Genomic DNA, 17,830 nt, shown 5'->3' with positions numbered 1-17,830 from the left:
AACTTGTCATGAAGTCATCGAAAGTAACTCGTCAAACATATCCGTAAGCAAATGAACGATGACCATCATATTTCAAAATATTTCACGTCAATCAATACGTCCATGAGCTCCCATTTGTGTGACTGAAAATGAAACATGCAATTAAATTACTGCAAACCTATGCAAGATCACATCTAAGAGCTCGACTGTACATCATCCAAAATGTAAATCACTTTTTTTATATAATCTCATAGAGAGAGAAACACTAACATATGTTTTTAAATACATTACATAATAATTGGGGTCCATATATGTCAAACCTGGGCAAATTAAGGCCCAGGGGCCGCATGCGGCTCGTTAAGCTTTTCAATCTGGCCTGCCGGACATTCCCCCAAATTTTTTTTTGATCTTTAAGATGTAAAGTGTAGCTGCCATTATGATGTGCAGTGATGTTTTATAATGACCGCAAGTCTTGAATTATACAAAGTATTTCAATGGTTGGAATCTGCCCTTTTGTATGATATACTAGTTACTATGGTCATATAATTAGTTACTATGGTCATCTAATTAGTTACTTTGGTCATCTAATTAGTTACTATGGTCATCTAATTAGTTACTATGGTCATCTACGTCACAGCAGCTCAGACGAGGCACCAAGCAGTGTGGGTGGGGAGCGTTTCCACAGAGTGTCAGCCTGAAATGTGGGACACGGAAGGAGATTTTTACAAGAAAGTTCTAAAGCTTAGTGATATATCAGATGTATCAGATTGTAGGTGGGTTTATTTTTTACCCTTCGCGTTCATATTTCGATGTTTGTAGCATTTTTGTTGCGTTTCGCTTGATTGTAAAGTATGTCGATCGAGAGGGGGTGTGACGTTCATATGTTGTCAATATTCAGTGTTTTATCGTTCATAGTTAATATTGTAAATCCCACATTCTTTATTTTCATGTACATTCTGGGTGTCTCATTCAGTAAAACATTTTTTAAATTCCATTCCGTTTTTTAAGGCGGTCTGTCATAACGTTTTAAGCGTTCAATCAGACATTAGTGTGAGGTTTTGTATTAATATTCCTGAAAATCAGATAACGGCCCCAGACACATTTTTTTCTCTAAATTTGGCCCACCCGGGTCTAAATAATTGCCCAGGCCTGATATATGTTGTAATACAAATGTAGTGGGCGGTATAGCTCGGTTGGTAGAGTGGCCGTGCCAGCAACTTGAGGGTTCCAGGTTCGATCCCTGCTTCCGCCATCCTAGTCACTGCCGTTGTGTCCTTGGGCAAGACACTTTACCCACCTGCTCCCAGTGCCACCCACACTGGTTTAAATGTAACTTAGATATTGGGTTTCACTATGTAACAGCGCCATGAGTCACTAGAGAAAAGCGCTATATAAATATAATTCACTAATTCACTAGTGTTGTCAGCCAATCACTTTAATTGAACTGCATATTGTAGTTTATTGTTTTCCTGTCACGGCCCGAGCGCACCTCAGTGCGCATTGATGTGTGCGCTGTGCTGAGCGCAACCCCGGGAGCGCGCCGGGCACGCGTCAGTCCGGCTGCAGCAAGCAGCTGCAATTAATCGCCAGCACTCAGCGCACCTGTCACTGATCAGAGGACCTGCTTTCATAAGCCTGCACAACCTGCTATCCCGCGCCAGAACTTAGTTCCCTGTTCAGTACAGTAAGCCTATACGTCAAGCTCTATGCGCACTATTTGCTCTTTGTGTTTTCTTCCCCGTCGTGTTCATTGTCTCGCGTCTCTGCAGCTTGGATCTCGACCTCCCGCCTGGACACGGACTTTGACGCCTCTCTCATGCCCTCGACCTCACGTCTGCTCACAGACCTCCGAGCCAGCCCTGCCCCTTTTGGACTTCCGCCTCATGCTCAACACTCCCGGTAACACACACCAGTTAATTCACACACAGATGCACACCATACACTTATTTGGATTAGTTCACACACTTCATTTCTGATTATTGTATATTGTGCGTATATAATAATTAAACAGATTTAAAACAACGTCCCTCCAGTCTGCCGTCTCCTTCCCCCTCTACACGTAACATTTCCCTCATATACAACTAAATTTACTTCAAAATTTTGGTCAGTTATACTGTACATGAGCGGAAATGTTATCTTCTTCGCAAGGGAAGATTGTGTGATGAACTGGAAAGGAGTAGTGCGCACACTTGTGTCGAGTTAGTGCAGCAATAATAACTTATCTTACAAAATCAACGCAGGTGTCCACATTTCCTCTGCTACCCCCAACACAGAAAAATATGATTTACTGTACGCTTCCCCCCCGACAGTTTTGGCACTTTAACGACTTCCTCACAGAGCCCCACATCCTCTTTTGTCAAGTCCTCTTGAGACTCCCGGGAGCCAAAAGCACAAAATGAATCAATAAGACAAATAATTACCTGAATTAATACTTTTTAGCTCCCAATTTGTACTGAACTCTGCGAGATTTATTGTGGCTTTGGAACATGCGAGTTCCATGTCGAGAAGTCATAATTAAACTCCACCAAGCGAGACTCTGCATGATTTGGATCAGTGTTTCTGAACCAAAAAAATATTTCTCAGTGTGGGTACTCAGTTGTAATACACCTTTCCACCACTTGTGGCAGTAATGACAAAAACAAACTGAAGAAGTCTGGAGCTAAAGTCAGAAGTTTCTTAAGCGCAAAAATGACAACTAAAGTGGTGAAGCTTTATTTTCATTTGCACTTTAACTATATTGACAGTTTATTTAAGAAACATATAACCTATAATTATTAATTATTTAGGTAAGAATGTATTAATTCTTATGCAGTATTTTTTATTAGTATTCATTTTAGTAATCAGCCAGACCTAAGCCTTAATAATAATCTTTGTATTCTTATCATTTGACGAGGTTCATCCTGTTAAACTGTGTGTATGTTAGATATAATTATTGATTATGATTAAAATCAAGAGTAGAATAACTAATTTAGTGGTAACAATTGAGTGGGCTCCGGGCCCCTATGGAGTGGAAAAGTTGGGCCCCAGGGTCAAAAAGGTTGAGAACCCCTGAGTTATATAATAGGAGTACAATACAAGAGTATAGTGCTGATTTAGGCCCAAAATATTATCCCAATATCAGATAACTCTTACATTTTTTGTTGTTGTAAAAACTACCAAAAACAACATTATTAGTATCAATATTTAATATTTTTCTCCTTACTTTATGCATGTTTGCTCTATGTTTCATCTTTTAATAGTTTCTTTAGTAAGCTGCATTCTACAAATAGCCCCTAGGCCACTTTTTGTACACCATGGAGACAAACTCTGTTTTCCTCTTAGCACTTACGGTAAAGATAAAGGTTCGGGCTTCTCACGGCTTACGCAGTTTTTCTGCACACACTCCGGGCTTGTGGAGGCGGATTTCTACAATCACTTGTGCCATTTGGTGACCATTTGGACACACACTTTTTATTTCATTCCTGGCCACAAATAAATGACAATATGGGGAATATTGACTGATGAATTTTATTTTATTTATTTTTTGGTGATATATTTAGTCATTAATAATACATTTTACTTTTTAGGCGCCTTTCTAGGCACTCAAGGACACGTACAAAAACAAAACAGTAAAACCAATTGGATAAAAACTATTTATTTTTATTTGTAAAAAAAAAAAAGTTTTCTTTTGTGTGTCTTATTTTGGGGGGAAAATTAGCCTTTTATATGTGATTGTACTTTTGGAAGTTGTTTATGCCTTGAAACGCAAACAAATGTTTACATAAAAAATTCCCAGTCTGTGGAATGCTCTCCCTGACCACCTGTGGGCACTACAGACTGTGGATGCTTTTAAAAAAGGCTTAAAAACCCTTCTTTTTAAAAAAGCCTTTTTGTAGATATATGCATACTAGTTCTAGCTATTAGGCTGTTCTAGTTTTTGTTTTTATATTTAAAAAAACATTTTTTTTTCAATACACTGTAGCACTTTAAGGTTGTTTGCTCAATGTAAAGTGCTTTTTACAAATAAAATCTATTATTATTATTAAATAAAAAAATACATGAGAACATGAGAAAAGGACGCGTGTGTGGGGAGCACCGAATGTCTATAGAGAGCGCTCTCGCAGGAAGAAGGAGCGTGTGGTGTAGCCTGGAGGCGCCAGACATGCTAAGAGTAAAAAAATCTATGAAACTTTTTCAAAATTTTTTTAAAATGTAGTTTAACATAAATAATCCGATTAGAATTTACAATAGCTTAATTGTGCAGCCCTACATGGATAATTATGTTAATGTTAGGTTGAGAGGCACGTGTTTAACAATACAAAAGTGTGGCTGACCTTGGGGTTAAGTGGATTTGTCTGTCCTCGAGTTGGCGATCACCAAAGAAAGCAGACTGTAAAAAGTTAGATATTGACAAAAATTACCATTTTCAGGTGTCATTTTGCGACACACGTTTTTACAGGATAGTGTAATTATTCCAACCATAAGTCAAAACTTTTTCCCCCAATGCCTGCATACAAACAAATATAAGGATGCAGGGAGGCCACTTTATTGTTTGTATGTATTTTTTTAAGTTTGTAATACACCAAAAAAAATTCATAGAGGTAAAAAAAAAGAAGAAGGTGTTATTAGCTATTAAAGGCCTACTGAAATGAAATTTTTTTATTTAAACGGGGATAGCAGATCCATTCTATGTGTCATACTTGATCATTTTGCGATATTGCCATATTTTTGCTGAAGGATTTAGTATAGAACAACGACGATAAAGGTCGCAACTTTTGGTCGCTGATAAAAAAAAAAGCCTTGCCTGTACCGGAAGTAGCGTGACGTCACAGGAGGAAGGACTCCTCACATTTTCCCATTGTTTACAATGCAGCGAGAGAGATTCGGACCGAGAAAGCGACGATTACCCCATTAATTTGAGCGAGGATGAAAGGTTCGTGGATGAGGAACGTGAAAGTGAAGGACTAGCGTGCAGTGCAGGACGTATCTTATTTCGCTCTGACCGTAACTTAGGTACAAGGGTTCATTGGATTCCACACTCTCTCCTTTTTCTATTGTGGATCACGGATTTGTATTTTAAACCACCTCGGAGACTATATCCTCTTGAAAATGAGAGTCGAGAACGCAAAATGGACATTCACAGTGACTTTTATCTCCGAGGTGAAGCTCTTTAGCTACGGAGCTAAAGTGATAGCATCGTGCTTAAATGCAGATAGAAACAAAAGAAATAAACCCCTGACTGGAAGGATAGACAGAAAATCAACATTACTATTAAACCATGGACCTGTAACTACACGGTTAATGCTTTCCAGGCTGGCGAAGCTTAACAATGCTGTTGCTAACGACGCCATTGAAGCTAACTTAGCAACGGGACCTCACAGAGCAATGCCAAAAACATTAGCTATCCACCTACGCCAGCCAGCCCTCATCTGCTCATCAACACCCGTGCTCACCTGCGTTCCAGCGATCGACGGAGCGACGAAAGACTTCACCTGATCATAGATGCGGTCGGCGGCCCGTAGACGAAGGAAGTCAAGGTGAGGTCGGCGGCGAGTGCGTATGCTATCCATCTCAAAGTCCTCGTAGTTGTGTTGCTGCATCCAGCCGCTAATACACCGATCACACCTACAACTTTCTTCTTTGCAGTCTTCATTTTTCATTAAACAAATTGCAAAAGATTCACCAACACAGATGTCCAGAATACTGTGGAATTTTGAGATGAAAACAGAGCTTTTTTGTATTGGATTCAATGGTGTCCCAATACTTCCGTTTCAGCGATTGACGTCACGCGCATACGTCATCATACATAGACGTTTTCAACCGGAAGTTTAGCGGGAAATTTAAAATTGCACTTTATAAGTTAACCCGGCCGTATTGGCATGTGTTGCAATGTTAAGATTTCATCATTGATATATAAACTATCAGACTGCGTGGTCGGTAGTAGTGGCTTTCAGTAGGCCTTTAAGTAGATTTGTCTGTCCTCAAGTTGACCAAAGAAAGCAGACTGTAAAAAGTTAGATATTGACAAAAATGGCAATTTTCAGGTGTCACTTTACGAATCGTTAACATGTTTTTACAGGATAGTGTAATTATTTCAACAATAAGTCAAAACTTTTTCCACCAATGCCTGCATAAAAACAAATAAGGATGCAGGGAGGCCACTTTATTATTTGTATGTATTTTTTTAAAGTTTGTAATACGCCAAAAAAAATTCAGATGTTTAAAAAAAAAAAAGTTTTTGTTATGATTAGCTATTAAAGTAGATCAGCCCTTTTTGCTTAACATTGCGCTTTTTTTTCTGTATTAACCACATTTTTGCTGTTTTTTTTTTTGGTAAATGTATTTCTATACCTTGCAATTAAAAGAAAAAAGACCCGGGGGCCACACTTGGACCCCGCTGATATTTAGCATTCTAATCAACACCAGTGATACCTTGGCATTCGTTCGCCCGACTTTTTAAAGAAAATCTCAAACGTTGTCGTTATCGTACGACCAAACTAGTCTGTGTTCCCGTGTAGCACTCCACGAAACCGAGGGCCAAAACAAAGAATAAATGTCTGTGGCGCTGCAAAAAAGAAAAGAAAAAAAAAAGTCAACAAGGGCCAAAGAAAGTTGTGAGTGCCAGCACTTTGATAAAGATGGTGAGAAACACTATTAAATCAGTAAGTTGTGTTAAGTGTTCATTTATACATTTCATTTAGGGCTGGGTGATATATCGATATACCATATTTTTCGGACTATAAGTCGTAGTTTTTTTTCATAGTTTGGCCGGGGGTGCGACTTATATTTAGGAGCGACTTATGTGTGAAATTATTAACACATTACCGTAAAATATCAAATAATATTATTTAGCTCATTCACGTAAGAGACTAGACGTATAAGATTTCATGGGATTTAGCGATTAGGAGTGACAGATTGTTTGGTAAACGTATAGCATGTTCTATATGTTATAGTTATTTGAATGACTCTTACCATAATATGTTACGTTAACATACCAGGCACGTTCTCAGTTGGTTATTTATGCCTCATATAACGTACACTTATTCAGCCTGTTGTTCACTATTCTTTATTTATTTTAAATTGCCTTTCAAATGTCTATTCTTGGTCGGTTTTATCAAATAAATTTCCCCAAAAAATGCGACTTATATGTTTTTTTCCTTCTTTATTATGCATTTTCGGCCGGTGCGACTTATACTCCGGAGCGACTTATACTCCGAAAAATACGATAATTATTCTGTATAAAATGTGTGAAAGGACTCATTTGGAGTATTTCTCACTCATGGAATATTTTTTTTCAGGAGCCACTATATATTTAGAACACTGAATATGTAAAAACAAAATAAAATACAATCACAGAGTATTTTTTATTACTATAACGAAACATAACATTTGAGTTTTTACAGTGTTTTGCCATTTTGTTTTCACGTTTTTTCACTTAAAATGTGTGATTGGTATGGTATGGTTCAGCTCAGGTTAAATAGTATATTAAATATTTGACACCGCTGTCATAATGCAGTGCACAAATGGAAAAAACAGTATACATAAGCCAATAGCTGTCGGACATTAACAGTTAAAATGGAACAGTATTGTCTCATAGAGCAATGGCAGAGTTTATAATATTGCCTGAGATGTGTTGGATGTGATGACATCGTTCATGCGTGTTTTCAGCACGTACTTGATAGTGGTTGTGGACGAAGCGGAGTGTGAGGGTTGAGTCCTCGGGAGAAAAGAATGAGAGGGGCCTTTTACGTCGCAGGGGTGTGGGGTCTCTAACAGTGATGATGACTATCTCAGCCTTCTGCCTTTTGTGCTGGGCGGGGCTGCAGTGAACAGAGATGAAGAGGAGCAGCAAGTCCCACAGTCCAGGCACAGAAAAGTTGATTACCAGTATTAGTGTGTGCGTGTGTGTGTGTGTGTGTGTGTGTGTGTGTGTGTGTGTGTGTGTGTGTGTGTGTGTGTGTGTGTGTGTGTGTGTGTGTGTGTGTGTGTGTGTGTGTGTGTGTGTGAGTGTGGTTTAGCAAGCACAGTTGCTCTTGTTATTGGAAGGAGGCGAGTCTTTCAGGCCTTGGTTCCTGTGGTTGGGCGCTATGTTCAAGTCCGCCTCCATGCTCTCGTTCATCTTGTCACAGATCACGTCCACGAGGCACTCGAACACCTGCTTGACGTTGATGTTGTCCTTCGCGCTGGCCTCGAAGAACTGGAAACCTGACGGCAGGGGAGAGAGAGATGGCACTAAGACGGAAAGAAGTTTTATATTATTTTATATATATTTTATATACTATAACTATTTCCTGAAAAATTCAACTATTTCCACACACTTTGAACCCTACGGCTTGTAAAACAGTGCGGCTAATTTATGGATTTTTCTATGCTAACGGCCATATTGTTTTGTGTTCTGTCAGGTTCAAACACTGATGACATCTATTAAACAAGACAAGAGGCAAAGAATTAAACAGAGAGAGAATTCAATTTGGACTCAATATTGAGGAGAGTCGTCTGTACACTGTACACCTGTACACTGTACACTATCTCAGCACGCTCTGCCAAAAGATTGCACGCCTCCTTTTATTTTGGAACCTCCACGACCACATGGCCACCGCTGTTTCCAAAGGACAAAGGTCGCAAAAAGTTCACAGAAAAGGTCTGTTCAAAAAGAGTTTGTAAAATAGTTCAAAAAAGAGGTTCATAAAATAGTTCAAAAAGAGTTCGTAAAATACATAAAAAAGAAGTCCATAAAATAGTTCAAAAAGAGTTTGTCTGGAAATTGGGCAGATCCTGCCATCTCTCCGCTTTGAAGTCCTTGGGTTAAAACAGGGGTGGGCAATTAATTTTTACCGGGGGCCGCATGAGCAACCCGAGCACTGCTGGAGGGCCACATCGACAATATTTCAATTCAATTTTGCTCAATATTATTTTTGATATATACCGTAAGATAAATAATAATAATAATAATAATAATAAATAATAATACTTTCATTTAACCTAACTTAACTTTATACCAAAAGCACTGCTTTGGAAATCATTTGTACCCCTTTCAGAGATCACATTTAGTTCCCCTTAAACATCCTCATGTTGCACAATGAAATGTAAGCATAGGATGAAGTGTGCATTCCTGTAACTTTCTCTAGTAACAGCATTCCATGATTAATATCAATACATTAACATTAATAATAAATTACAGTAGAATAAGCACACGTATGACTGAGGAGTCATAGTGTAACTTTGTGTGGTGTTTGAGTTGTCCGACTTTTTGTGTGGCCATAAACGCACCAGTGGTTTAGTGGTATGTGTGTTGGTGACAGATGACAAGTTGGTTTTGGCCTGGTTTGTACGGCAGAAAATGACTAGTTTTTCGAGATAGAATTGTTTTACTCATGTTTTTGGTGTGGTTATGGCCGAATATAAACAGTTTTGCTCAATAAAGTGATCGATATAATTCCTGTCCTCGAAGCATCTCGATAGACGTTACAATAATTGAACGGTGTTCAATTGAACGGTGTTAACGAACACCGTTAAAGCCGCTTGTTGTCACTGTCACTCAAAGTTGCATTGCAAAATTACACAGAATAACTGTGTTTATTTTGTTTAGAATTCAGATGGGATTTGGTTAGGTGCGCGGCATATATTTGCTGTGCGCAGAGGACACTTGAGCAGTGCGCAATTGCGCAGGCGCGTACTTTAGAGGGTACTTTGCTTGGCAGTCCATGTCTTGTTGAAAACACGCCATTCGTCATCACCTTTTCTCTTTTTAGCGTCTCGGGTGTAAACCGTGCATCACTTGTCGCTGCATGTGCACCTTCACTCGCAGGTTACACACGGACATATGCCCATAAATAACGCTTTTCAAAATTAAAGCACGACATAGATGTTTTTTCAACTTTATTTTGTAATTTGTGATTGCAGCTGTTCACATTCACTCACAATCACGCACGCGCATACGTCCACACGGAAGTAATACAAATAACGCTTTTCAAAACAAAAGCAGCACCGTTGTATTGCACACTCGACATAGATACTTTTTAAAATGTATTTTGTAATTTATGATTGGCCTCACGCGGGCCGGACAGGGACGCACAAAGGGCCGGATGTGGCCCGCGGGCCGCAGAATGCCCAGGTCTGAGTTAAAACAATATCTTTCTGTTGATTACCATACATGAAAGAACACCTTCAACTTGCTTTCCCCCCTACACAGTGGAGTTTTATGAGCCTTACTCTTGCTAGGTTTCAAAGACAGCTTTTGTCTTCTCACCAGAACCTCAATGTAACAACGTTTTTGTGATAATTTAGAAACAATTATTCTAACATGTTCAACAAATAGTTTTCATTAAACACGAGCAGAGACACTGAATAGGTGTGTTATTTATTGTTTGTGCTATGGTGCCACCTTCTGGACGAGTGAACGGCTACAGTATTTCCTTCCGTTTTAGTGCTTTGAACTTGTCGTTCCATCTTCCAGTAGTCCATAGCGTTTTTACTCGTATGGATTCTTCATTTGTCACACCAGGCAACGTTCGTAACTTTTACAATATAACAAAAACTGTTTATACTTACTAAACCGTCCCATGTGTGATGTCTGTCGGAGTGTTTTCAAGCATATTTGTATGTGCTATCATAATGTAATCAAGTGTGCGTCGTTAGCAATAACTGATATGCTAACACGTTAACGAGTGTCTGTTAGCATTATTAACTTACAATGGCATTCTTTTTGTATTGTTTCAGTTTCACAAATGTCTCAGTAAATTCACCAAAACGTCACCGTGGATTTATTGAGTCTATATAGCTGATTGGAGAGCTAGCTTCCGCAGCTAGTGGGTCCATGAGGATGACTTCTGTTTTGTTTGATCAGCCGTTTTACTGCTGTGTTACAGGCACCGTTTGGAAACAATTAAGATATGTAAATAAACATTTACAAAATCTTTCTGTGTAAATAACTCATTTCACAACGTATATATCTGCAGTTTAAAGTCCAGTGCGACAAATATATGGAAAGAAAAAAATTTCTTCTAAAATTTTGTGGGTGCGGCTTTATGCCGGTGTGTTCTATAGTTCAGAAAATACATAATATTAAAGTACATTCAATATTTTTGGCCACTGTAACATTTAAAATTACACACGGTTTGAACAGTAACATTGTGTTTGAATATTTAACTAGCAATGTTAATATATACCCAGCAATATGTTTGGAGGAGAAAAGGTGAGGCCTTTAATCCCAGGAACACCAGGCCTATTGTCAAGCATGGTGGTGGTAGTATTATGCTCTGGGCCTGTTTTGCTGCCAATGGAACTGGTGCTTTAAAAGGGACAATGAAAAAGGAGGATTACCTCCAAAGTCTTCAGGACAACCTAAAATCATCAGCCTGGAGGTTGGGTCTTGGGCGCAGTTGGGTGATCCAACAGGAGAATGACCCCAAACACACGTCAAAAGTGGTAAAGGAATGGCTAAATCAGGCTAGAATTAAGGTTTTAGAATGGCCTTCCCAAATTCCTGAGTTAAACGTGTGGACAATGCTGAAGAAACAAGTCCATGTCAGAAAAGCAACACATTTAGCTGAACTGCACTAATTTTGTCAACTCTATCACAAAAAAATAAGAGTTGTAGAAATGATTGGAAACTCAAGACAGCCATGACTTTATGTTCTTTACAAGAGTGTGTAAACTTTTGACCACGACTGTATATCCAAGGTGTACATACCAAGGTCCTCGGCAATACGCTGGCCGTCCTCTGTGGGTATCAGCCGGTCATCTTCCATGTCACACTTGTTACCGATCAGGATCACCTGGGCGTTGTCCCACGAGTATTGTTTGATCTGCGTGGCCCTGTAACACACACACACACCTGATCGTAAAACACACGCCATGATCCATCTGAGTACCGAATACAGTCGGATGGATACTGAAATATCGATACCAGATCTATATGCTCTGATATCAATTCTCAAATCAAAATATTGATACTTTAGTTCAGGGGTGTCCAACCTTTTTCCACCTGGGACTGCATACTGAAAAGTCATAGTATGCGGGGCCTATGTGATATTTTTGAAATTAAAAAATAGCTAAAATTACGCATTAAAGATGACTTAATATATTTGTATTATTAATTATTAGAACTTTTCAGCTTTTTCTAATTACATACTAATTTTTTGCTCTTTTTTTCTTACATTTTGCTGTTTTTATTCCCATGTAAGAATAAAATAATAAGATTGTGTAACTGCATAATCAAGTGTGTCAAAAATGTTGCCTGTATGAAAATATTCATGTTCAGTTACACATTTAACAGTGTTTATTGTGGTTGTTCTAATTTGTCAAATTAATTCATAACTTAGTACCATTTTTCTAAACTTTGTCATTTAGGAATATATTTATTTTTATTTTGAGAGCTTGTAATATTTTAGATCAGAGGTGTTAAGACTTTTTCCGCCAAAGTATTGGGGCGGTGGCATTTTGATATTTAAAAAAAAAAATGCTAAAAACTGTTTTTATATGAATTTAAAATAATACGTTGTGTTATAGGTGACTAAGTATATTAATATTATTAATTTAAAATGTTCAGTTTTTTTTCATTACATTCCAATTTTTTTTTTTACATTTTACTGTTTTTTTTCCAGATAAACATCTTATTTGAAAAATCCACAACTTTTTAAATTTTAGCAGACACGTTAGGTATATTTGCACAAAGTATCGATATCGGATTGGTATCGCCGATACCGGCCTGAATTTTAAATGAAAAAATCAGCGGTATCGCACATCACAAGAATCCAGAACCCCCCCCACAGATCGAATCCCACCTGTAGTACCAGGCCCTGATTCATGTAAAATCCAATAATGCTATGTTCCAGTACCTGGGTTCCACTTTGGCACTTGGTGATCACTCCAGCAGCACTGAGAGCGGACTCGGCCAAACTACCTCTGCGTAATGTTGCACTTTTCAATACCAACAAAGCAATTGACTCCAAAAACGCTCAAACCTAAGACTTTTACTTATAGTTAATATTTGTTGTTTACGTTGAACAAAGAGAGCACAGTGTGTGTTAAACATACCTGGCCAATGAAGCTTGATGCTAATATACATTGGCTTTGCAATTGACATGCTCCTGATTAGCATTAGCGATTTTACATGGCAATTTTAACACCTGCAAATGTGTTATCGAAAACTACAAGTTAGATGCACATTGCAATCAAACAGCTGGTGCATAATAAGTACAATACTTACAGTATTAACACATTTTAGGGCGCAACAAAAGACTAGATTTATCCAAGACTGAACTGACTAGCCAACACACCATAGACTATACAGTACTGCAATTGAGACTCCGAAATGTGATAACAAAACAACTGGACAGCAGTAATTTTAAATGTTGCAATAAAAAATAAAAAAAGATTTTATTATCATAAACTATATTTATCAACACAGACTAAAGTACCGAAAATTGGTACGAGTATGGTATCAATTCCCAGGTACCGGGAATTGGTACCGTATTGGTTCAAATGAACGCACCAGTCTTGGACGGCGTTGAAGGACTCCTGGTTGGTGATGTCGTACATGAGCAGGAAGCCCATGGCGCCTCTGTAGTACGCGGTGGTGATGGTCCGATAGCGCTCTTGTCCCGCCGTGTCCTGCAAACACAAACCTATATGTCAACACAAATGCTTCTCAAAAAGGTATTACATCATTTTTATTGACTTTGTCAGAGTTATGTGGTGATCATTATTATGTTTAGTATTTTATTTTCCTGCTTAGACGTCAGGGACAACCTGAACAACATATTTCATGGCTGACTCTCTTTTTATACGGCCTATAAAAGCGGGCATGGAGGTAAGTAAAAATGATCCCTTTCAGTTTTCAGCAATTTCATACCACAAGAGAGCGCCATTGTTGTTTTGTTTTTGTTATTAGGGGGTGTCCAAACTATTTCCACAAAGGGCTGGAAAATCAAAAGGATGTTGTGGGGCTCTTCCACTAAATACTAACACTGAATTGGTAATCTTTCTCTTGTTTTTTGTATGATATTAAATCATATCTAACCTACTTACAGTTTGTAACCTTTATCAAATTATATGAAACCATGTGTTAATGACAAGGATTATTATTTAACAGTCAGGCTGATTATAAAAATAAGTACTAACCAAATATACTGCATACGAGTGACTCATGGAATTATGTAGTGCTAAAATAAATAAACTAAATCAGTAACCCTGCATTTGTTTTGGTATTGTCATATTGTGTCTTCGTTTTGGGTGGAAGTTGAAAAAATGTGTTCAAGGATTGGTTTGTTTATGAAGCTTAATGTGGTTTCTGTTATATTAGGAGAGTTTATTTACAGTCATGATTTAGTCAATTTAATTATAGTACTCGGTAAAAGGTTTATTTTTAAGGCCAAAAACAGATATTCACTTAGTATTACTTTCTTTAAAACAATTATCCAGTATTTTTTAACTTTAGAAAGTTATATGGTTGAAAACAATAATGATGCCAAAAAACATAAAAAAAGATGGGAAGTCCTCAAAGGCTTATTTTGAAAATGTAATTTTGTTTATATATTATATACAATCTGTTGTGTTCCCCAATTTTCAGTGTACATAAATGAAGGTGTGTGTTGCTGAGCCCGACCTGGACATAATCTGGACTGGACCTGGTTTTAAGAACCCTTTAAACAATCTAACTTCATTGACAACCTGGTCTGGTGAAGATAAGGTCTTTTTTTTAAAAATAAAATAAAATAAGATAAATAAATAAAAAACATTTTCTTGAATAAAAAAGAAAGTAAAACAATATAAAAAATAGTAATTAATGAAAATGTTAGTGGACCAGCAGCACACACAATCATGTGTGCTTTAAGGACTGTATCCCTTGCAGACTATATTGTTTTATATTGTAGGAACCAGAAATTTAATAACAGAAAGAAACAACCCCTTTTGTGTGAATGAGTGTGAATGTACGGAGCCCCTAAAGGCACATGGGGGAAATAATTATTTTTTAAATAATTTATTCATTTCTTTTAGACATGTATCTCGTAATTTTTTTTTTTTTAGACATGTATCTCGTGCGCACAATAAACTTTCTAGTGCCACAAGATACATGTCTAAAAATATATACATATAATTTTTTTTTTTTTTTTTTTTTCCATAACTTTATAAAAAGGTTTTCGTGCGCACGAGATACATGTCTAAAATGTTTTTTCCCCCCATGTCCATTTAGGGGCTCCGTATGAATGAGTGTAAATGGGGGAGAGAGTTTTTTTGGGTTGGTGCACTAATTAAAGTGTATCTTGTGTTTTTTATGTTGATTTAATAAATACAAAAACAAAAAAAAACCCAAAAAAAACTAAATCAGTAATAAATAATAGTAATTAGTAAGTTTCTTAACTAAACTGTCAATAAAATAAAAATACAAAAATAAAAATACGGCTTAACTACTTTAGTCATAATTTTTGCGCTTACTTCTCTGACTTTCCTTGTTTGCTATTGTCATTACTGCCACGCGTGGTGGAAAAGTGTATTACAACTGAGAAACATATTTGTTGGCGGCCCTCTAGGGGGCGCTCGCAGCCCAACAATGGGAAACGCTGAAAAATGGACACTTTGACATACAGTGGGGCAAAAAAGTATTTAGTCAGCCACCCATTGACAATCAATGGGTGGCTGACTAAATACTTTTTTGCCCCACTGTATGTATAAAAGACTAAACAACTGTTATGTGTACAGTAAGTACAGTGGTACCTCGCCTTTCATTAGTAATCAGTTCCAAAGTGTGAAAACAGAAGAAATGTTTCCCATTCAAAACAACGTTAATCCGATCAATATCTTCCAACACACTTAAAAGGGACATGTCGTGCTATTTGTTCTACATTTAAAAGACTTCCTCAACATTTAATAGTGGTGTTGTGTTTAAAATGTGCATGAATTATGTTTTACAGACCATCTTCATGTTATCCCCCCGTCAGCCGTGTTGTAGTTTTTAGCGCTTCCATAACGACCCTACAAGAGAGATACGTTCCAACTATACGTTACTTTGGATTAGAAATGGCAACAGCGGAGGATGCATGTGCACGTGCGAGCCAGTCTGCCCCGCAACAAGAGGATAGAGAAAAAGAAGGGACTTATTGACTACAACTAAATAAACATGGCGGAGTCATGCAAAGCTCTCGGGGTAAACTTCCATGCATGGCCATGTCTGCTGACGTAACAAAGACAAACTACTTCACTAAAGTCTAAATTCCAAACATCTCGTTTGGAGCAAGTTTGAAAGAAGGCAATATTGTTTTGTACAGTAAATATGTCCACCACGTTAGGTTTTAAATATATTTTACATTTCTAAAACCGAGTCTCACAAAATAATCAGATTTACCGTAAATTTTGGACAATAAGTTGCTACTTTTTCCCTACGCTTTGACCCCTGCGGTTTTACAAAACGGTGCGGCTAATTCATGGATTTTTCTTTGCTTTAAAAAAAAGAAAAAGAAAAAAGAAAAGACATTGAAAATGTGTGTTGTTTGTGCTATAGCGCCATCTTTTGGACCAGTTCGCTCACTGCAGGTGCTGCAGTGCTCTTCTGTTGAGACTGAGCTTTCAATCGGAAGTACAAGTGCTGTTCCGCCTACTATTCGTCCATAGTGTTTCTCCTCGTATGGATCTTTCATTCATCACTCCGAGCAACGTTTGTAAGTTTTACAGCAGTGGCGTGCCGTCACTAGAGGCAGGGGAGGCACGGCCTCACCTACCATCATGGAAAGAAAAAAAATGTAAAAAGAAAAAAAAAAAATTAAATTGTTATATGTATCCAGTGATTATACTAAAGTTATTTTCCATTTAACTTCACCAGTTTTAGATTATTTTTATTTTTATTTTCACATTTGCCGTTCAAATACTGAGAAGAGACGGTGCGGTGATCAGCAGCCAGTTGAGGCACGTCACTGCGTTGTGCCTCAACATGGATTGTGCGCAATGACTCGGCTAACTGCTGGCCTGCTGTGCAGTGAGACCGTATTGCTATATGAATTATATTATACATTTCCATAGTTTAGTTAGCTGAGGTATATAATGTACAGTGTATTTTGTCAACAACTGTATGTGTGTAACGTATTTCTTGTGCTGAGCATTCATAAAACTGCTGCGAAGACGCACTGTGAGAGGCTCGCATCATAACCCCGCCTCCTGGTGCCAAGCATCTCCGCCGCAGAACGCACCGCCCGACGGGAGCGCCACACCAACCAAAGTCCACACCCAAACCCTCCACGTGCAAGACCGAATCCACCCAAAAAAAGTCACTTAATAAGCCAAAAAGTGCAAAAACAACAATACTCGCGCTGGAGGAGCCGCGAACGACCGCAGGGACACAACATTAGGTACACCTGCAGACTGCAGCGCGGATTTCATATTTCATTCATTCACAACTCTTCCAACACGAACACCACTGTTCCCGCACTTATAAGTAAAGGTAAGACCATAATAACGTTTTTTTTAATTAAATGTGCTTTTTTGTGTGCTACAGTTTGTAAGTGTAAAGTTAAGTTAAAGTACCAATGATTGTCTCACACACACTAGGTGTGGTGAAATTTGTCCTCTGCATTTGACCCATCCCCTTGATCACCCCCTGGGAGGTGAGGGGAGCAGTGAGCAGCAGCGGCGCTGTGCCTGGGAATCATTTTTGGCGATTTAACCCCCAATTCCAACCCTTGATGCTGAGTGCCAAGCAGGGAAGAATGCTGGTATGAGCTTTTAAACATAACCCGTTAACTGCTGCCAATCAAATGGTGAATAAGATACTCTTTAGGGTTCATAAGTTTGTAAATCTGACTGTGATGAAGTCAGTGCCTCACCTGACATGAACCTCACCGCACGCCACTGTTTTACAGTATATCTAAACAATTCTTAC

At 38.1% G+C, this 17,830-nt stretch overlaps 3 protein-coding genes across 3 annotated transcripts in view; 1 reads left to right on the top strand and 2 right to left on the bottom strand.

The window, feature by feature from the left end:
* The window catches only part of swsap1 (SWIM-type zinc finger 7 associated protein 1), a 43,771-nt gene extending 41,697 nt beyond the window's left edge, over positions 1 to 2,074 (top strand). Inside the window, exon 4 of the mRNA XM_062037131.1 lies at positions 1,749 to 2,074. Coding sequence (XP_061893115.1) covers positions 1,749 to 1,955 — 207 coding nt within the window. The 3' untranslated portion in view covers positions 1,956 to 2,074. The remainder of the gene's footprint in view (positions 1 to 1,748) is intronic.
* epor (erythropoietin receptor) overlaps positions 1 to 4,564 on the bottom strand; it is a 36,286-nt gene extending 31,722 nt beyond the window's left edge. The window contains exon 1 of the mRNA XM_062037130.1: positions 4,293 to 4,564. The gene's annotated coding sequence lies outside the window, so the exon portion shown is untranslated. The remainder of the gene's footprint in view (positions 1 to 4,292) is intronic.
* Positions 4,565 to 7,303: 2,739 nt separating this feature from the next.
* The window catches only part of rab3db (RAB3D, member RAS oncogene family, b), a 51,691-nt gene continuing 41,164 nt past the window's right edge, over positions 7,304 to 17,830 (bottom strand). Inside the window, exons 3-5 of the mRNA XM_062037411.1 lie at positions 13,454 to 13,572; positions 11,651 to 11,775; positions 7,304 to 8,163 (exon numbers count right to left, since the gene is read on the bottom strand). Of these exons, the coding sequence (XP_061893395.1) occupies positions 7,973 to 8,163; positions 11,651 to 11,775; positions 13,454 to 13,572 (435 nt within the window). The 3' untranslated portion in view covers positions 7,304 to 7,972. The remainder of the gene's footprint in view (positions 8,164 to 11,650; positions 11,776 to 13,453; positions 13,573 to 17,830) is intronic.

This window comes from Entelurus aequoreus, linkage group LG25, assembly GCF_033978785.1.
Source record: "Entelurus aequoreus isolate RoL-2023_Sb linkage group LG25, RoL_Eaeq_v1.1, whole genome shotgun sequence".
NCBI classification, from domain to species: domain Eukaryota; kingdom Metazoa; phylum Chordata; class Actinopteri; order Syngnathiformes; family Syngnathidae; genus Entelurus; species Entelurus aequoreus.
Note: the sequence above shows the minus strand (reverse complement) of the source record. Positions and strands in the feature narration are given on the sequence as shown.